The sequence below is a fragment of the Rhinatrema bivittatum genome, chromosome 8 (assembly GCF_901001135.1).
Source record: "Rhinatrema bivittatum chromosome 8, aRhiBiv1.1, whole genome shotgun sequence".
Lineage (NCBI taxonomy): Eukaryota > Metazoa > Chordata > Amphibia > Gymnophiona > Rhinatrematidae > Rhinatrema > Rhinatrema bivittatum.
Genome location: NC_042622.1, coordinates 181,700,591 through 181,720,964, shown reverse-complemented (window position 1 = coordinate 181,720,964; position 20,374 = coordinate 181,700,591). Strand labels below are relative to the sequence as shown.

General features: G+C 47.2%; 1 protein-coding gene across 4 annotated transcripts in view; it reads left to right on the top strand.

The window, feature by feature from the left end:
• The window catches only part of MSI2 (musashi RNA binding protein 2), a 398,820-nt gene that overhangs the window by 372,803 nt on the left and 5,643 nt on the right, over positions 1-20,374 (top strand). For 3 of the 4 annotated variants that reach the window (XM_029611878.1, XM_029611877.1, XM_029611875.1), the window contains 2 exons: positions 7,685-7,893; positions 13,138-13,216. In XM_029611878.1, coding sequence (XP_029467738.1) covers positions 7,685-7,893; positions 13,138-13,179 — 251 coding nt within the window. In that variant the 3' untranslated portion in view covers positions 13,180-13,216. The other variant, XM_029611879.1, reaches the window with a different exon arrangement.

The following is a 20,374-nucleotide window of genomic DNA, read 5'->3' as shown; positions in this document are numbered from 1 at the left end:
ACCTGAGCTTCAGGCTCCCCTTTGCAACTGCTGTCTGACTTCGGGCAAGTCACTTTTGTCTCCCCGCTGCCTCTGGGATCCAGTAGATGATGAGCTGTTTGACTTAATCTGGCTTTCCAACCCACAAATTAAACGATTATTTAATTGACTATTATTATTGCAGTCTTGCCTTCCCAGCTCCCATCCTCCAGCGAACTCTGGTCCATCCAGGCACAAGCTCCTTGCCAGGTTCAGCCTTAAGAAAATATAGTCTGTCTTAAATATCACAGAACTAGACCTGCCAACTTGACCCCCTGTCACAGTCATGATTTTGGGCAAGCCCTCTCCGTGCTATGAGATCATAAATCCCAGCATGCTCTCAGAAAGACGTACAGGTACACAGGACTGGCCCAGAATCAAACAGGTGCCTCTGGGGGCAAGCTGGCAGGAGCTGAAGCATTTTCAAGTTGCCATTTGAAGGCCATGTTCAGAATTATTCAGACAGACTCCAGTGTTGGTGCCTACTGGCGCGGCCAGCAAAATAAATTCATAAACCCAGAGCAGGGGCAGAAGGACCAGAGTACATTGAGAGGAGAGTTAAAAACCCAGGACTGGAGCAACATCTCATGATGGCATTAAGGTTTCAGCCCTGATTCAGTATAGTAATTAGTAAAATATGAATGTCTTAAGCCACTGAAGAGATGTGTGTATGAGTGCGTATATATAATTTTTCTTTACTAAATTTTAACATTAAATTCACTGCAAATTGGTATAATCAAAGGTTTCCCTTTTCTGGGGAAAAGGGTCATTTTATCACCATGTGAATTATAATAGAATGAAAGAGAGCTATAAATGGCATTCGGTTATATCTGAACTTCATGTTTTTTCCCATCTTGAATGGCGTGTGTGAAGTTGAATCTTGGAGCTGATTGCAATTAGCCTGCTGAATAATTGATGGCCCTTCAACTGTCTAAATCCATTTCCCGGGGCCCCAGTCAGTGCGGCCCTGGGACCACTTTGTAATACTTTCCCCTCTTGGAAGCCCGGTAGCCATAAACGTTTGGCCCTGAAGAGCAGCAGCTGGGAATTTGTATGAGCGTGCTCCTTCCCCCTGCCGTCCATCTGCAGCACGATGGCCCAGTCAGAAAAGCACCATCATAGTGACCCGCGAATATGGCTCGCCCTTGAGCGCATCATTCAGCGCTAAGCTGCCACAGCTTCCGGGGGTGGGCAGCTGTATGCTGGCAGTATGTTCCTGATGAAGCACCCCTGTCTCCCCTCCCTCCTCAGCAGCAGTCCACGCTGGGTTTGGAGAGCAGAGCCAATAACAGCAATTATAACTTAGAATCTGCTAGACTAACTCATTAGGCATCAGAGGACCCCAGGCTAGCCAGTGAAAACGAAGAAATGGGATAACCTCGGTTAAAACCTAAGGTTTACGTTTCTGCATGGAGCAGCAGTTATTACCCTTAACAGGAGGCATGGGGGTAACCCACATAGAGCTGCAGTTTTTACTCTGAACAACTTGCCAAACAGACTGGATGGCCCCTTTTGGCCTTTATTCTGCAGTCAGGGCCTGTTACTATGTCCCTTGTTAATTAGTGATATGTGTATTTAAATATAATTTCTCTTTCTTTTTTACTTTGTCTTGAGCTGAAGTGTGTTTTAGTTGACTCTCAAGAGCTGACTTAGACTAGCTAGTCTTAGTGATTACATATGTATGTCCTGCCTGACAATTTCAAGAAGCTCTAATTATATCCCATTGCCATTCCACTATAAATAATGGCTGCTACAGGCCGTTCCTGTCCCAGAACCTCATCTTTAATGCAAACCTGTCTTGCCAAATTTACAAAAAGCACAGCAACTTCTGCGGTGAAAATGAGGCAGCAGTTTGTATGCATCAGTAGGTGGTGAAGGGGAAGCAGGATACCTCCCCCTCCCCCCCCCTTACTAATCGTGTTCAAGGTCATCCAATGAGTAGTTGGCGGTGGCAGGACTTGAACTTGAGTCCTGGCACTTCACAACATTCTATACCAGCAGTATTCCCTTGCCACCGCACTCCCCCCCCCCCCCCCCCCCCCCCCAGTCATTAAGTCACAGCTAAATTTGAGTGCCTGAGATGGATTTTGTTTTATTAAAATTCAGCTTTAGTTTAATCATTTCTGCTTGCTAAGCATGTGCCCTTCATTTCTTGTCTCCCTTGTACCCAATCTTAGCCACACTAAGGAAAGTAGAAGTGATTACTGGGGCTGGTTTCTGTGTGGCTGAAATAGTCTTTGAGTTCCCTGAGACAGAGAGCACCCATTTAAGTTTATGGGCACCTCATGCTTTATCAGTTACCCATGTGCTTAGAACAAGGGCTCCAAGGTTATAGATTGAGCTTTGTGTCACTCCAGGTAACCTTTCAGTGCTTAAAAGGGGATTTGTTTCTCTTGTTTATGGGGAGGCCATTCTGGAGGAGCTGACGAGGTTGGCAAACTCTTCTCTCTTTCCTTGCATAGGCATGTTCGAAAGAGCGTGAATGATTTAGAGATTGTTTCTCTGCACTACCCGATGGTCCTGGTCAGGCAGATCTGGAGTCTGTAACCTCCTCCCAGACGCTGCAGGCTGTATCTCTGGCCAGCCTTCTGTGCAGTTCAGAGACTCTCTGCTCAGGTACCTGAGCTTGGCAGATCTGCCAGGCAAGACAGAGGCAGCGCTTAGCACCCTGGGAGTGGCAGGCGTGCGGGAAGAGAGCCGCAGGCAGCACTGTCCAGGAGAAGGAAAACTGTGCAGAAGCTAAAAAGAAAAAAAAAGAACAGAGAGTGCCTTTAGGGATAAAGGTTAGAAAGACCCAGTTTGCAGTAAGAACAAAGTATTTCTTTTGAGGGTCTGTCTTACAGCTGTAGAGTCTGTCCTTATACCTTTCACAGCTGAAGCGTTCTCTTGAGTTTAGCAGGACCCTTTACATCCCTGCTCTGCCACTTCCCAAGAGAAACCACCTCTCCCTGTTCTACAACTTTGTGAAGGGGGGAACCTTAGTCAGAAGTGCAACATCCGAGCCAGGCCATGGGAGTATAAAGAGAGGAAACCAGGTACCAGGAACGCTAGGCCGTGATGATATGCCTCACTGTTTAACATGACAGAAGCCCCATCGGGGGCGGGGGGCAGACATCGATCCAGAGGATGAAAGCAGACAGACTTACCCCCCCCCCCCCCCCCTCCTTTGTCCTGAATAAAAGCAAAGAATAGGCTTGCACTCTTCTGAGAAGGGTTTTCAGGTGGTGTATTTGTACAGGGATAACATTTTTGCTCTGTTAATCAGCATGCTGGCTTTTCACATAAGCTCTTTGGGGCAGGCAAGGTTTTGTGGTCCCTCTAGAGTTCTACCTTAAATGTCTCTTGCTTTTCCAGCTCGGCCTTAGCATTGGTGATAGGCAGCAAGGGGGTCTCAATATTCATAGGCGTCGTGTGGCTCAGTGGAGCATGAAAGGGGTGTTTTTCAAAGGGAACTTCTGTGGCTAAACAGAAGAGGCTCCTTTTGAAATTGGCTCCTGCCCGGGCACTGCCGACAGGGAGTTGAGACAGAGCCAAGCTGGAGCAAGTAAACATGGGGTTTTCATTTGGAAATCCCCTGTGTCTGCCTTCGACTGCTTTACTCCCTTCCCCCCACCCCCAACCCAACCCAGTATGTTACTCCTGCACAGCATGCAGGGTAAAAGGTCCCCGCTGGTACCATATGCTGCAGATTCTTAAAGGGAAATGCCACAGCGACTTTCCCTTAAAAAAAATATGGTCTGATGCCCATAGGCCTGCAAGCTTCCCACACACTTTTAAGCATTGGCCTGTAAGGCACAGATTGGGCTTCCTGTTGTATTTCTTGAGCCCTAGCGAGAGCAGTCAGCAGGCGGCAACTATAGAGAAATCCTCCGTATGAGGTTTCTGCAACCTGCATGAATCATTCCGGTCGTCCCATGGTTTATTTACAAGGTAATGAGCGCGCGTAGGCCAGCTCTTGTCATACACATCTTCCCAGCCACCCCCCCTTTAGCGTCAACTCAGTTCTCTGATGTTGGGCGGAAAGGAAACTTACCTAATGCCTACATTACGTAGCTGCCATACAAAGGACAACACACAAAGGAATAACTTAAGTTGCACATGAAAGCTGGGAAATGTGATTGAATGCTAGCATTACTTGTTTTTTTTGCAGGCTGTCTGAGCACTATTCCTTATACAGGCTGGCCCTATTAGATGTTAATAAGTAATAGGAAAGTCCTTTTTGTTAAGGTCAGTATTTCTTCGTACAGAACAGATGTGGCAGATGTGCTCCAGCGTGACCAGTGCTGACGTTGGCTGGACTCGGAGTTAGCTGTAGCCAGACAATTCTCTGAGAAAGTTTGGGTCATTTATCTTTCCGCCGCAGTACAAACACCTTCTTTTGGTGTCCAGAAGTCACCCCGCCCCCTTCCCTCTTCCCCTGCCTTGCCTTCAGTGAGGTGTCTGATTAGCTCGGAGCTTTCACCTCTGTGCAGGCTGGATGTCTGCAGTATAATTTACCCCCTCCCCCATCCCAGAATGCTTACTGTCCAGGTGGGGGCTTCCCCCAACCTGCCCTGGGGACCCCACAGCCAGTCGGGTTTTCAGGTAGCCACAGTGAATGTGCAAGAGATGACTTTGCATATGCTGCTTCTCCGATTCATGCAAATCTGTCTCGTGCATATTAATTGTAGATAGCCTAAAAACTTGATTGGCTGTGGGGTCCCGGGTCAGGTCTGGGAATCAGTGGTCTGAGTTTCAGCATAGTGAGGAGGGGAAGACTTAGGGGGGTGTTCACCGTGCTGAAGGTCACATAGTAAGTGGTTATTCTGGAATGTACGGGATAGAAATTCAAGTAGCTAAATAAATAAATAATGGGCCAGTGGTGGCATTTCCAGGTAAAATCACTTTTCAGTCTTTTTTTAAACTCAGTTACTGCTCAGAGGAAGACAGATTGTTCCGATGTGGCTTGCTTTTTCTGCTCAAGAATAAGGCTGTGCAGGCTTTTCTTGTTTTGGACTTCCAGCTCAGTCAGAGCTGGCCTCTGTTGGACTATGGCACTATAGAAGCCTTGATTTGCTTTTTTCACTTTGTTTTTCCTCTGCCTCCTCTCAACTCAGCCCGGCCCAGGCCCACAAACTAAAGCCCAATATGGGAGCTGGCTAACCTGGATGACAAGGCCAAGACTCTCTCCCTCACCCCTGGGGCTGTGAATACTGCCTCTACAGCATCCCCAGGCCCAGCCATCCTGGGGAGCAGAAAACATGAGCTGGGAATCAAATTCAGCTCCCTTGGCATGACATCGCATTTTGTGCAAAATCTGTGAACCGCCTCCATGTTTGTGAGCCACATAAAAAAAAAAATTTCAGCCTTTATGGCAAACTCCGCCATAGATTAGCTAAATGGCCGTGGCAGATTTTACCACATGCTCTGGCATTTTAAAGAATAATTACCCTGGATTAGTTTTTGTCACAAATTGCAGTAAATCTACAGCATTTCTACCTGATTTATTCCCATGGTTAATTTCCTTGCCCAGACGCCCTCCACCCACAGCGGGTAGTAAGAAGTCCCATTGGTGACCAATGATGATGAACACAAGCTGAGCTTCCTTCATCATTGCCTCTAAGTAGTAACTGAGAAGGTGAGAAGCATGGAGCCACGTGACCTGGGATGTAGCTCAGTGCCACAGGAGAGATCTTAGCCAGAGATATTATAAAGACCCCCAAGAATGGCTTCTTGGGAATGTCCGTAGTAATGCGTGTGGATCCGACTTCTTATCGGTATTCTAATTCTAGCTTGACTAGGCATTTAAATACACTTTTCATGACCTGATTATGAAAAATGCCTAAACAGATAGGGTAAAAGTAACACGCAGTTTTATTGGAGGCAAATCCTCATAGAACAGGTTGTCGGCCAGCCACTTCATCGTTTTTATCTTGTTTTGCGCTCATTGGCTGGAAGCTCCGGTCTTTCCATGATGAGATTTTTTTTTTTGGGGGGGGGGGAGCTGCTGTTCTCATCTGAGGGGGTTGGGCTCGCCACATCTACCTTGCCAGTCCTCTTAGCCAAGGGTCAAGGAACACAATCTAATAAAGAGACTGCAAGAGAGGTCGGGAATTGTGGCACCTACTGCCCATCTCCAAGCTTAGACAAGGCATTCAAGGAGCTGCAGCTGAAGGACTTTGCTAAAGCTGAGAATATCCTCTTTGTATATGGTCAGAAGGATAATTTAGATTAAACCTAGGTTAGGAATGGCTCTGTTCATACAATATCAACAGTTCATACATATTTAGACAAGAAAGGGTAACGTTCTCCCCATCCTCTCCTATCCCTCAGTGCTCTTTATCGTGAGGGGTTAAGCCAACAGTTCCCAAACCTGCCCTGGTGACCCCCAGAGCCAGTACGGTTTTCAGGATATCCCCAGTGAATATGCATGAGAGAGATTGAAGACACGCCTCTACATGCACAATTTTGCAGATCTATCTTCTGCATATTCATGATGAATATACTTAAAACCCGACTAGTGGTGGGGGTCCCCAGGATGACTTTTGGGTAACTGTATAAGTAAAGAGGGTCAGGAATAAGATACTAGTGGATCGGAGTCCGATTCTTAGGTTGATAAGATGCTCTCCTCCTGAGCCCCTCAGAGAGAGACATTGCTGCTTCCAGTCCTTGAGGCTCACTTTTCCTTCCCAGGGACAAGCATCCCTCTCCATGTCCCACCACCCAGCCCCCACAAAGTGTTTGCTTCTCTTTGCTGTATGAATCCATACTGCAAAACCCTGAAGCAAACAGATCATGACGACACTGTCCCCATGTACTGACTCTTCTTAGATAATGTAGATAAACAGGTCTTTTACGCTATCTTAACAGAGAAAGAGGGCTTCCCTTCAGGTCAGTGAGTCTCAGGGTAAAGCTCATCCCAGTGCTTTCACTTTTAAAACTGGTAATTTAAGTAACAACTCCTTAAGTCAATAATAAACTCCATTACATCTCCATAAGGAGGAGATTGCCTTTGCCCACAGAGCCATTACAGAGATTTCATGACGTCTCAGTCTCTCCAGTAAAGAAGAAATCTTTAAAACTTTCTCCTGAAAACTTTTCCAATGCTGGAAACATTTTCCCCCACGGTAGTTTCATAATTTTTTTTCTTTCTTTTCTTTTTTTCCCTCTTGCTGTTTTACTGGATCCAAAATGATTTTGCTTAGATGTCAGTAGCTTCCCCTTTCCCAGAACCCTGCCCCTCGCCATGTTCTAATATCAATATTAACCCAATGTGCAGTCTAAAACTAATTCCTTTGTAGTTTGCATGGGATGTGAATGCTGTCTTACCGTGCCCAAATCTTAGAAACCCAGTGCCAACTGCATGAGCATCAGAATCAAATGTTGAAAACTATCAGATACGTACCTTGTCATTAAGTTGGTGAAATGAGCACCTCCAGTCTCTGGTTTCAGTAGCGTGTTGAATGGTTGTCTATCTATCTGCCTCTTTCTACATAGTTGGGGCATCCAGCTTCCTAGTGATAGTATGGGCTGACCATTATTAAGCACCTGCTGGTTGTTTCGCATGGCCTTGATTGAGTGTTAGAAGTTGGGCCTAGGCTGTGGATTTTAAGTGTTCGGCTTGTGTTCTGACCATGCATGGCCTTGGTCTTCTGCCTCATCTCCGGCTTTGTTCTCTGCACACCAGTCCTGAATAGCTACAGTGCTCAACCGAATTTTGGCGCACCCGCTTCCCCGGCAGGCACCAACCCAGGCCGGCCAGGAGGATTCCCAGGGGCTAACAGCCCGGGCCCAGTCGCGGACCTGTACGGCACAGCCAGCCAGGACTCTGGAGTTGGTAACTACATGAGCGCTGCCAGCCCGCAACCTGGCTCTGGGTTCGGCCATGGAATCGCTGTAAGTAACTTGATTGGGGAAGGGATTTAATGTTTTTCTTTCTCACTATCCTCCTCATGATTTTGAAGATACATTTGTAACTCTCTCTTATTTTTTTTTCCCCTTTCCTTTCTGGTTTCCTATTAAAAATGAATTGTGCAGTTCGATACTCACTTGGCCTTTTGCCTTCCCATGATGCCACTTTATGTAACCCGCTGAATCTACTAATAGACCTGTTTCAAAAAGATACACTTGAGTGCCCGCACTGTCACATGAATTATCAGTTGAATTGAAAACTCTTGTCCTAGCCCTGCTCCCTCCATTAGAGATGGAACATACCATCCGCATTACAGCTTCAGATCTCCCAGGGTCGACAGATGGATATTTTTCTAGAACACAAGTACATTTTGCTTTCAGTGGGGTGGTGGAGGTAGTAATTTTAGTTTTTTGCCCCGGTCACTACGTTGCACAGAATGTTTCCTGTACTGAACCACACACAATGGCAGCAGATTTTCCTGGCCTATCTGGCCTATGGAGTTCTAGTAGCCCCATCAGCCTTGGAGGTAGCCAGAATTGCTAAAGGCTACGAAAATGTTTTTTTGTTTTGATTTTTTTCCACATCATGTGGAAAGATATGGCCGTTCACACAGGCCCCTTCTTTAAACATCTGAAGATGGGATCTGTGAGGGACTCGAAAGCCCAGCCACATCAACATCTTTTCTGCTGGTCCCTTAAAAGATCTCCCAAACTACTGAGACCCCACTGGCATATTTGATGGAACTATCTCTGTCTTTTTCTTTTGACTAGCAGAGACCACTACTTAAAAAAAACAGAACGAGAAATAGAAGTCAGCTAATCGGGTCGGTAGCCCACTAGCAGCACAGAGCGCCACCATGCGCAAGGACCTGGATTTGAATCCACTCTGTTGGCCACTCCAGGACTGGGGATTCAGCTGAGGCAGTGGTCACAGCCCTTTGGAGGGGGAAGGGGAAAGGGGACCAGGGAGAAGAGTCCCAGTGGCAATGCCTAGTGGCCTGTGATTTAGGGCCTATAATTGCAGGCTTCCAGATGCAGCCCTGTTGTGTGGTCACTGGCTGAGGACTTTAGTTACAACGACTGAGCCAAGTGAGTTGGGATGGAATATAAAATAGGAAAAAAAGAATCCCCGGGTGGTTGTGAATGAATGTAGCCCAATAGAGAGTGGTTCTGATTGAGCTAAAAGCCCATAGAAGCCGGAGAAAACTGCTGGGCCAGAGAAATGTAAATACTGTGGGGGGGGAAAAAGGAAAAAAAAATCTAGAAATGAAAGTAGAAAAGGAAATAGGAGTGAATTGACAGGCAGCACAGGGTACTCAGGTGTTTCTTTAAGTTTCTGAGCCTGAGTGGACCAAGAAAAGTACAATTTAAAGAGGAAACAAACCGAGAGAGGCAGAAGTCCCCTCATTAGCATGACAACCTCACGCCTTACCTAGGCCTGCAATGGTGGCCACAGCTGGGTCCCCGAGGAAGAGCTTTCTATAACATCATGCTCTTAAATTGACTTCAGGAAACAAAATCAAGCCTTGAAGAAAGATGGACTCGGTTGCTTGTGCTGCTTCTAACTGTGAATGGAATTCTTTAATGGGGGTCTTGTTCCATAGCATAGCTATTTCAAGTGCCTGCGGAAATCTCAGGCATTGAGCTGCTGCATGTATGTCAAAACTGAGGCACTGGCCAGTGTGGTTAGTTTATGGAGGAAAAGGGATAGCACGTAGGGGGACCTGTTCTATGAGGTCAGTCTTAAAAGACGTAAATATATCTCCCCCAGACGTTCAGATACCTCAGAAGTAACTGTGCACAAAAGGCAAACCATTTTGAGGTGGTTTAAAAAAAAAAAAAAAGAACAAAGGATCATCGTATGAAGCTGAAAGGAAGAAGTATTAGGTGTTAACATCAGGAAACATTTCTTCATAGGAAGGGTGGTGGATTTATGGTAAAGAGCCTTCCAATGGAGGCAAAAAGAGTAAAAGAATTAAAAACAGAAGCACTGGACAAGCGCAGGGAGTCCTTATGGAGGGCGTGAGGGGTAAAGCTGCAGATCAGATTAGGTCTGTGGTACTGCCACAGAGAGAGGAAAACAGACTAGATGACCCTTCTGGTCTTCGGCTGCTTCCTGTCCTGTAAGAAGGATTTCAGCAGCCATAACACACCATCATAAAACATTATTTTGATGTGCATAAGAAATTATCTTTTTGGTTAATGATGTTAAGATATTTGCTACTGATTGTTCCTTGGGATTTTCAGGTGCCAAGTGACTAATGTTATTTCAACAACTGATGCAGAAAGCCGCATTTACCTCTTAAATTCTACTAAGTGATTGTAAAGTTGTAACTGATGTGGCCAGATGAATTTGCATCACAGGTTTTGCATGCTGGGTTTTTCTGATCTGTTTCCAGCATTGTATAGGTTTGGCACTGTGTGTTGGCATGAATGTGCTGGAATCTGTACCAGAGGGCGTCAGTCTTTGCAGGGAGAACAAAAAAAAAAAAAGCCCAATCAGGTTGCATAACTGGAAAGTCTCGCCCTATAAATGTGAGCGGATAGAGACTGCATCGACTGATAACAGGTTTTTGAAAGCTGTGAACCTTGAGTTGTGGGCAGTGTCAAGTAGGCCGGACTGCGGCCTGCTACAGTAATGAAAAGTGTGGCATTTCATAAGCCCTGTGCTCACTGTCATCACAATGCTTTTCTAGCAGATTCCCCCCTCTCTCCTGCTGCCAGCCCATGCTAGAGGGCCATCTTTAGGCTTGTGCAGTGTGACCACCACAAGACCCTGGTACAGTTGCACTGTTTATACCTACGTAAAGTTCGCCAGGTCTTACGTGGTACGTTTTCTAGTTCTGTTAATTCACCCTCGACCACTCATGGAAATTCAGATCCAGTGGTGACACAGTCCAATGCCTCCAAGATTAGGCCAGCAGCCAGCCCAAAGGTGCCCCTCTCTCCTCCCCCAGTAGTGTCCTATCATCCCCCCACTCCTCCCTGGCAACCAAGCAAATCAGCTTTTGGACTCAAAGGTTGGAATGGTCTGAGCCTAAGCCTTCTGCATGGCAGCACATCCAGGGAGGCGGGAATTTAGCATCACTATTGGCAAGTTTGGCTGACTGGATAGGCAGCACAGGGCTGGTAAACCTCCAGATTCTGAGCCATTTGCCATGCTTCTCTCTCCCATCTGCTGCTCCGCCCACTGAGCGATGGGCTAATGTCAGCCTCCAGCAAGAGGTAGCCCCTCCCTTCCCTTAGAGTCTGATTAATGTGCCCTCTGGGCATTGTGACTTATTTATTGTAGCATTTGGGCTACCCCGATTAAGGTCTTCCAGGTGAACTACTCCTTTCAGACATTTTCCTGTGTGGTTGGTCCGCTTACCATCAGGTGCATGTGATAAAAGTTAGGGGGGGGGGGGGGGTGCAGGATGAACTGACCCTAGGATCCTCAGTCACAAAAGATGGAAAGTGCCATTACATTCCCGCCTTCTTGCTGAGAGTAGCAGCTTTCTATAGGATGAGTGGATGATCCATTCCCACGCCTATTTTTTTTTATTTTTTTTTTGTAAGACTGTTCTAAAGCATTTTGGGTTTGAAATTGGGGTTTGGGGGGGGGGGGGATGCAGTTTAACCCCCAGAATCTGTGGCATTAGAAGCTTAAAAATCAGAAGTGGGGAAAATGGGTGATAAAGAAAACCAGTTCCCTAATAAAACTGTGACTTTTATTTGCTCGAGAATCTTGCTTTGACTTAAGGCCATAAATAGATAAAACTGCACACGCATGGTTGGGTAGCAGAGGCTGAATAGGAAAAACCAGCCTGAGAGATGTACATGTGCCACTTAGGATTAGCAAATCAAGAGCAGGCATAGATTGCGGTCATGCGCATGGAGAGTGGAGCTCTTGTGCTGCCTTTCTCTCTGCACGCTCTTCCGGCCCCTTAAAAAAAAAAATATTCCCACCAGATCAGTGGTGCTATCCAATCTGGAGCACTATTCTGCTAAGAGCTGTATCAGTTTAAATTTAATGGTTCTTGCTTCTTTATAACTCCTCTCAGTTTCATTGGAAGGGGGTTCCAACCTGGACAAATAAAAGCTCCAGTGTCCTTGAAAACTTGAGTACTTTGACCTGCAAGTTGTTCAAATAAAAAAAAAAATTGTACAGTATTAAACTTATTGCTTTGTCTGTGCTAATATTTCTCCCAGACGAATTGCGTATCTAGTGTGCAGACTGGCAGTCTCTTCATTCATCCTGTAACCTTATCGAGAATGGCAACCACTTAATAACTCTTTTGTGCTTTCACTAACCAAACCAATAAAAGAAAAATCCTAAACAATCCTTTTATTTTTTTTTTTGTACATGTACCAGACATGGAAGATTTGCTGTAATATCTTCCTAGAAGTAATTTTCTGGCCCCTTTTGGGATTACTCTGGGTTTGTTTGTTTTTTATTTTTAAGTATGACCTCTGAAAGGGAATTTTAGAATTAAAGGGGCTGGGAAGAGAGCTGTGCCCATCGTAATCTGTGAAAATGGTCTTCTTCAGACCTTTGGGAGGTTGTCCTGCAGTTGGGAGCATGTCAGACATTCCTCTGACTCAACCTGCCTTTTCAACAGATTCAGGGCAGCAGCCATGAGAAGGAATCTAAAGACTGTGATGTCTCTTTCTGACTTTCTCTACCACCCTGACATCATTTCCTGTCTTAACGTTTCACTGGATGGCACTGCTTCACATTACATAAGACCAGGCTCGTGTAGTCATGGACCATTTATCACCCCTAGGGGAGGCAAGGATCCTCTTGGAGAAGGTTATTCATTAGGGCACTTGGCTGTGAGTTCTGAGTCCTCTGCAGCTGGCCACTTCTTCCCCTTCGGAGGTCCTCCTTAACTCCTTGTGCCTAAGTTTACCCGGTAGTAGTTTAGAGACCATGTATCTGAGAGGCAGCTGCATTAGTATTTAAATATTAAATTGGAAGATGCACTGGGATTTTTGTGTTTGTTTTGGAAGTGGGTACCAGGGACAGTGCCATCCCAGAAATGTTCATGGGCTTTCAGAGAGGGTAGAGGGTTCTCTCTCCAAGCTCTATGAGATGCTAGGCAAAATCCAGATTCCTGCAGCACACATTCATGCTTCCAACATGGGTCAAATCCTTTGATAAGTTTCTTTCCAACATTCATAAAATGTATATTTTCCCTGCATTCCATGAATAGAGCACTGACGACTTTACCAATTCTGCAATTTTAGGGACCTCTGATTGCAACGGCTTTTACAAATGGATACCATTGAAGCGTTACAGGGGTTGATTGCCATCTCACTTGGAAAGGTATTCTGCACCATTTTTTCTTTTCCCTACTCTCCACCTCCTCCCTACCCTTACTAATGTGTCCTCCTGATTTCCCTATTTGTAAAAAGACCAGCAAAAATATCCTTCTTTGTTCAAGTGGACCTATTTGTTTTTCTGAGGTGGTTTACTAGTTCCTTTAATGAGTTGTGATGGAGAGGCCAAGGTGGAGCGGAGTTTGTCTGATTTGATTATTATAGGGAAATAGACAGGGAGTCCTCAATTCACAAGTGGCTGCCTTAGACAAGGCTGCATCTGACCAATTAACATTCATTTTGAAGGCCAGACTAGTATTATAGGGGAAAAACTTAAATCTTTTCCGTTCTCTACAGACCAAAAAAGGTTTCCATGCACACCCCTATATCTTTACTGATCACTGAATTATCCCCCTCAGCAAAATTCAGCTTTTCTCCTGATCATGCAGGTTTTTTTGTCCTTAATAGAGAGTTCATTGGCTTCACACCCCAGTGTTTTTACTAGTTACACCTGGGCTTCCTGCTGGGAGAGCTGATTCATTTTGCTGCTTAGACGCTGTCCACAAAGGCGGTTGAACATGCCAGAGCCAGCAGAAAAATGGTAGCTATCTGACTGGGAATCCTGGGCAGCTTGAGGAGGTTGCCTGAATAACGGGAAATCCTACGTCCAGGAAGGACGATCGACCTTACCACAGCAGTTAGGATTAGACCAGCTCTGCTCTGCAAGACAGAAGTAGCCACACTGAAAAATCTGTTAGATCATGCAAGGTGATTCTCAAACCAGAATACAAGTCTTTACAAGAGTGTCAGAGTGAATATCAGAAAAGCATCTTTGGTGAAAAGGTAGGATCTGGTATGGCTTTCTTTCCTCAAATTTTTAAAAAAGAACTCCAGTGTATATTTCAGTATTGTGCCCAGGCTGCAACTACTGGAGGTGACACTTGTTAACTAGTAACCATGGAACAATTTATCTATGATTAAAAAAATTATCCTAATCAAATTAAAGACATTACCTTAGCACTACTGAGTTGGACAGCTGCCAGTTTCCTACCCTTTAAGTCTAGCTTGTTAATTAAGGATTTGGAAAAAAAACACACATTTAGCCTTTTGGCATACGTAGCGTAAGATACTTCTAACAATTATTTTTATGTTTCGGATATCAATACACAGCTAAATTGTCTATATATCAGGAGAGACCAACTCAAGTCCTCAAAAGCAACAGACAGGCCTGGTTGTCAGGATATCCTCAATGAATATGCAAGAGATGTATTTGCATACAATAGAGGCAGTGCATGCAAATCTATCTCATGCATATTCATTGTGGATGGCTTAAAAACCAGGCCTGTTTGTGGCTCTCGAGGACTTGAGTTGACCATCCCTGATCTAGATTAACCTACTCATCTGCTGTTTTATCTGCATCTGTAAATTAAATACTTTGGTATGTGCAGTGTTTGAGTTGCTGGACAACACCCAGAGATAACAGGGTTTGCAGAAGGTTAAAATCTTTCACAGAACCAAATGAATACTTCTCCCTAGCGGAGAGCAGGCAGGACCCCTGAAGAACATGTTTGGGTATGTTCCCTCAGCACGCCTACCTTTGGCCGGGTTAAGGTCGCCCTTTGGGCAGGAATAGGAAACATTGTGAGGATGTTGCACTTTTAAATATATGCAAGCTATTTCCCAGCCTAATTCAGCCCTCACAAACAGTAAGTGCAGGGTCCGTGGGTCGGTTATACCTGTGGGTAGTCTTCAAAAGGGTGTTGGATTTATGGGGCAGGCAGTTTGGAAAATTGTGAGCTTCTCAGCTGTTTTGCTGAGCTTCAAGAGGCTGGTGACATTTTGGATGTGCACTGTAGTTGTGGCTGTGTTGTGACTCCCTTCATCAACAGATGGAAAAAGCAAAGTAGCATCAAAAGGGCAGCGACAGGAACGGGAGCTTTCTCCTAGGACAAGCAGGATTGTAGTCCTCACAGATCGGTGACATCATCAGATAGAGCTCCGCACAGAAAACTTTTGTTAACGTTTCTGGAAACTTTGGCACACTGAGCATGCCCAGCATACCACTATCCGTGTGTCCATGCGAGGTCCCTCTTCAGTCTCTTCTTTTCCGCAGGGCAGTCATCTCGTGGTTTTGGAGCTCAGGCTCTTAAGAGCATTTTTTTTCTTGTCTTTTTCCCGGTTCTTCCCCGTCTGAACGCCAGGTCCCCCCCTTCTCCGAATGGTGTCCCTCTCATCGGTGAGGTATATTTAAATTTCATACCTCCCTTGTGGTCTATCCCTGGTGTGCCGCTCCTCAGTGGCTGTTGGCTGTCGACCGCACGCCGGTTATTTTTCTTCATGGCGTCCGGTTTTCGCCGGTCCCCAGAACCAGCGGACCATATCTATCACGGACCCACACGAGGTCTGTATCCTCTGCCTGGGAACATCGCACGATGTATGAGGTTGTCAACTGTGCGATCAGATGACTCTTTTAAGGGCTGTCGCGAGCAGCTGGATGAAATGGAGAAACGTTTTGGCTCCAAGAAGTCTGCTCCATCCACACCTGCTTCGGAATCCTCAACACTCCGGGGTTGAGGGAAAAACTGCTCGATATGCTATCCCTCTCTACGCCCCCGGCGGCATCGTCAGAGGACCGTGGGGACTGTGACTGCTCCTCCATGGTCTCTCCACTTTTAAGAACATCGGGATCCTCAGCTTCCTTGGCGCCGGGGAAAGACAGAGCCAAGCATTGTGGGAAATCCCGGAAACACCAACACCGGTCGCCATCGATGCATGGCACTGGTCCCAGTGCGGCATCCGCGGCTGCTGTGCCGCCACCAAAGTGACCCTGTGGAGAGGAGGCCCCACCCTCTGACAGACCCAGGAGGCCCAGGCGTTCCCCACCAATCTTCAGATATGGTAACACCCAATATCCATCACCCCAGTAAATAGAAGGCGGATGCCACCTATTTGGTGCAACAGGCCTTGGGCTTCGAGAGACACCACCTCCCCCCACCAGTCTGTGATAGTGGAGTCCATATCAAACTGGCCAAATGTTCCCGCACCCATGCCTCAGCCCTGCTGGGGCGAGAGCATAGGGGCTCGATGCCTTGGGCAGGAAGGTTTTTCAGGACACATACTCATCGCCCAGATAGCCTATTACCAATTGTCCAAGACTCAGTTCAATTGGAACCTGTATAAACAGGTCCAAGGATTTGTGGAACATCTCCCACAGCAGTAGCAGGAGTCTTTGTCCACCATCACGCAGCAAGGTTTTGAAATGGGAAAACATGAGGTGAGATCCACCTGCAATGTTTTCGAGACCACTGCCAGGGTGGCCGCCATTGGCATTGGTGCCCATAGGATGGCCTGGCTCCGTGCTTCCGACCTAAAGCCAGAGGTCCAGAAGAAATTGGCTAACCTCCCCTGTACAGGAGAGAATCTTTTTGGGGACAGGGTCAGGGATGTAGTAGCCCAGTTGAAGGATCACCATGAAACCCTTCAACAGCTATCTGCCAGTGCCTCAGACCCGCCGTCCGCACGGAAACCTCCCCGACCCAGTTGTAGAAGATCTTTCTATAGGTAGCGGAAATATTATCCCCCTGCCTCTCGGTCTCGCGCGCCCCACACTGCTTCAAGAGGCCGCTTCCGTCAACAGAGGATTTCCAGGCCCCAGCCGGCCCCCCCAACAGGCTCCGGCAACGGGGTTTTGACTGGAGGCGAGAAAGCATGAGTCAGCACATCATACCCCTGCCACCCGATCCCCGAGTGGGGGGCAGATGTCTCTGCTTTGCCCATTGTTGGTCGATTATAACCTCGTACCGATGGGTCCTCACTACTGTCCATTGGGGGGTTCAGCCGTCCAATAGGACATACTTCTCACAGAGCTCTATGCCCTCCTGAAGGCAAGAGCAATAGAACCCATCCCCATCACCTCTAGGGTCGAGGGTTCTATTTGAGGTATTTCCTGATACCCAAGAGAACTGGGGGCTTATGCCCCATTCTCGATCTCAGGGCATTGAACAAATTCCTCAGAAGGGAAAAGTTCAAAATGTTTTTTCTGGGTACTCTGATCCCCCTGCTCAAAAAGGGAGACTGGCTTTGCTCCCTCGACCTCAAGGATGCCTATGCCCACATCTCCATCTTTACCAGAGACAGAAAATATCTGCGCTTCGTGGAGGGGAAGGCTCACTACCAATACAGAGTGCTGCCATTTGGTTTGGCCTCAGCCCCTCGCATCTTTACCAAATGCCTGGCAGTGGTGGCTGCGCACCTCAGATGGCAGGTGGTGCATGTCTTCCCTTGCCTAAACAACTGGCTGGTCAAAAGTGACTCCCAAACAGGAGCAATGGATGCTTTGGCCCTGACCATACAGGCACTGCAGGCGCTGGGATTTGTTATCAACTACCCAAAGTCTTGACAGAATCTCTCCAAGTTACCCCGCTAGCCCATCTCTGCATGCGCAGAGCACAATGGACATTGCGCTCTCAATGGCAGCAGTCATCTCTGCATGCGCAGAGCACAACGGACATTGCGCTCTCAATGGACTTTGTGTCTCCGTCACACAACCTCTGAGGACCTCTCTATCCTGGTGGGAGAGTCTCTCCAGTCTGGAGCAAGGAGTTTCCTTTCAGGCTGTCCTGCCTCAAATAGTGCTCACCACCGATGCCTCTCCCCAGGGCTGGGAACCCATGTGGACAGCCTCCACACGCAGGGTCATTGGACTGCTCAAGAAGCTCTATGTCAGATAAACTTCTTGGAGCTTCGGGCAATGTGTTACGTGCTTTGGGTGTTCCGCGACCACTTGTCCCACAAGGAGGTCTTAATCCGTATGGACAAACAGGTCACGATGTGGTACATCAACTAGCAAGGAGGCACGGGATTGCTTCTCGTTTGCCAGGAGGCTGTAGAGATCTGGTCCTGGGCTCTGTCGCAAGAGCTGTCCCTGCGGGCCACATACCTTCCCAGAAAACTGAATGTGCTGGCAGACCATCTAAGCCGCTCCTTTCACCCGCACAAGTGGTCACTGGACCTGAAAGTGTTAGCGCAGATCTTCTGCCTTGGGGTACTCCTAATGTGGACCTGTTCGCCTCCCCATTCAATTGCAAGGTGAGCAATATTTGCTCCCTATTCAGAACAAACGGACATCCACTCACCAATGCCTTCGCCCGTCGTTGGAGCACGGGTCTCCTGTACGTGTACCCTCCTCTTCCACTTCTCATGAAAACTCTATTGAAGCTCCAGCAGGACCAGGGGTCCATGATCCTGGTAGCGCCTCACTGGCCCAGGCAGGTCTGGTTTCCTCTCCTGCAGGATCTGTCGAGCAGGGATCCCATCCACCTGGGCACTGCGCCATCCAAACCTCCGGGTGTTGGCCTTGATGGCTTAGATGTTAAGTGCCTAGTCCTTCAGCCGCTGGCTCTCTCAGACAATGTCGCCCAGGTGCTGGTAGCTTCCAGGAAGCCTTCAGCTAGGAAGTCCTACAAGTTGAAGTGGAAGAGATTCTCAGTGTGGTGTGCGGGGCATGGATTAGATCCATTCACTTGCCCACTTTCCAGGTTCTTGGATTACCTGTGGCATCTTTCCGAGGCCAGACTTAAAACCATCTCGGTCAGGGTCCATTTGAGCGCGATTAGTGCTTAGCATCAGGGTGTTTTCTGGCACACCCATCTCGTTCTGCCTATCGTAAGTTCTTTATGCGGGGCCTGCTGCAGCTAAAGCCTCTTCTGTGGCCCCTGGGATCTCAGCATGGTGCTGGCAGGGCTCATGCATCCTCCTTTTGAGTCTATGCGCGCCTGTGAGCTAAAATTCCTCACCTGGAAGGTCCTCTTCCTGGTTGCAATTACTCCGCTTGCAGGGTGAACAAGCTGCAGGCCTTGGTGACGTCCCCACCTACATGAAATGTTTTCATGATCGTGTGGTCCTGTGCACGCATCCCAAGTTCCTGCCTAAGTTTGTGACTGATTTCCACCTTAATCAGTCCATTGTGTTGCCCACTTTTTTCCTGAGACCCCATTCCCATCAGGGGGAATGGTTTTTACACACGCTATATTACGAGAGCTCTGGCCTTCTACTTAGAACACTCAGCAGGCCCTAGACAGGCCATCCGCTGTTCATTTTTTTTGATAAGAACAGATTGGGGGTCGTATTGGGTATCCAACTGACTTGCAGATTGCATCTCATTTTGCTACATACAGTCAGGCCTTCAACTAGAAGCCCGAGTCAAAGCTCACTCTGTTGCGGCATCAGTGGCCCACTTACGGGTGGTCCCCATCGCCGAGATCTGCAGGGCCCCAACGTGGAGCTCATTAGACACGTTCACTGCCCATTACTGTTTGGACAAGGATGGTCGACAAGGTAGGAAATTCGGCCAATCTGTCCTGTGCAATCTCTTCCAGACTTAAACCCAACTCTTCCTACCTAGGGCCCTCTACTTGAGGCCAGGCTACCTCCCTATCTTCCAACAGTACTTCAGTTGTTTTGTGCCCATTGACACTTTGTTCCGTACATGTTGTTCATTACCGTTGCCGGCAACAGCATGAAGCTTGGTGTTCACCCATCTGTGAGGGCTACCATCCTGCTTGTCCTAGAAGAAAGCACATTTGCTTACCTGTAACAGGTGTTCTCCTAGGACAGCAGGATCTTAGTCCTCAGGAAACCCACCCGCCACCCTGCAGAGTTGGGGTATTTTATTCCTTCACTCGTATTTTTGCTATGTTACGAGACTGAACGGGGACCTCGCGTGGACGCACGGATAGTGGCATGCTGGGCATGCTCAGTGTGCCACTCAAAGCTTCTAGAAACGTTGATAAAAGTTTTCCGTGCCGGGCTCCATCTGATGATGTCATCCATCTGTGATGACTAACATCCTGCTGTCCTAGGAGAACACCTGTTACAGGTAAGCAACTGAGTTTTATCAGCACCACACACCCCTACCCCCCTTTTCCCAGGCTCTTGATTTCAGATCTGCTGTTCTCCTGCAACTTTCATCAGCCAGATCGGACACAGTAAATAAAATCTCATTGCTACAAAGTTGGATAGATTATGGGGTTATTAGATTGTAAGCTCTATCGAGAAGAGACTGTCTCTTGTGTGTGGTGTTTGTACAGTGCTGTCGATGTCATGTAGTGCTATGGAAATGTTAAGTAATGGTAGTAGGGTTGCTGGGAGCACTGATAACACCAAA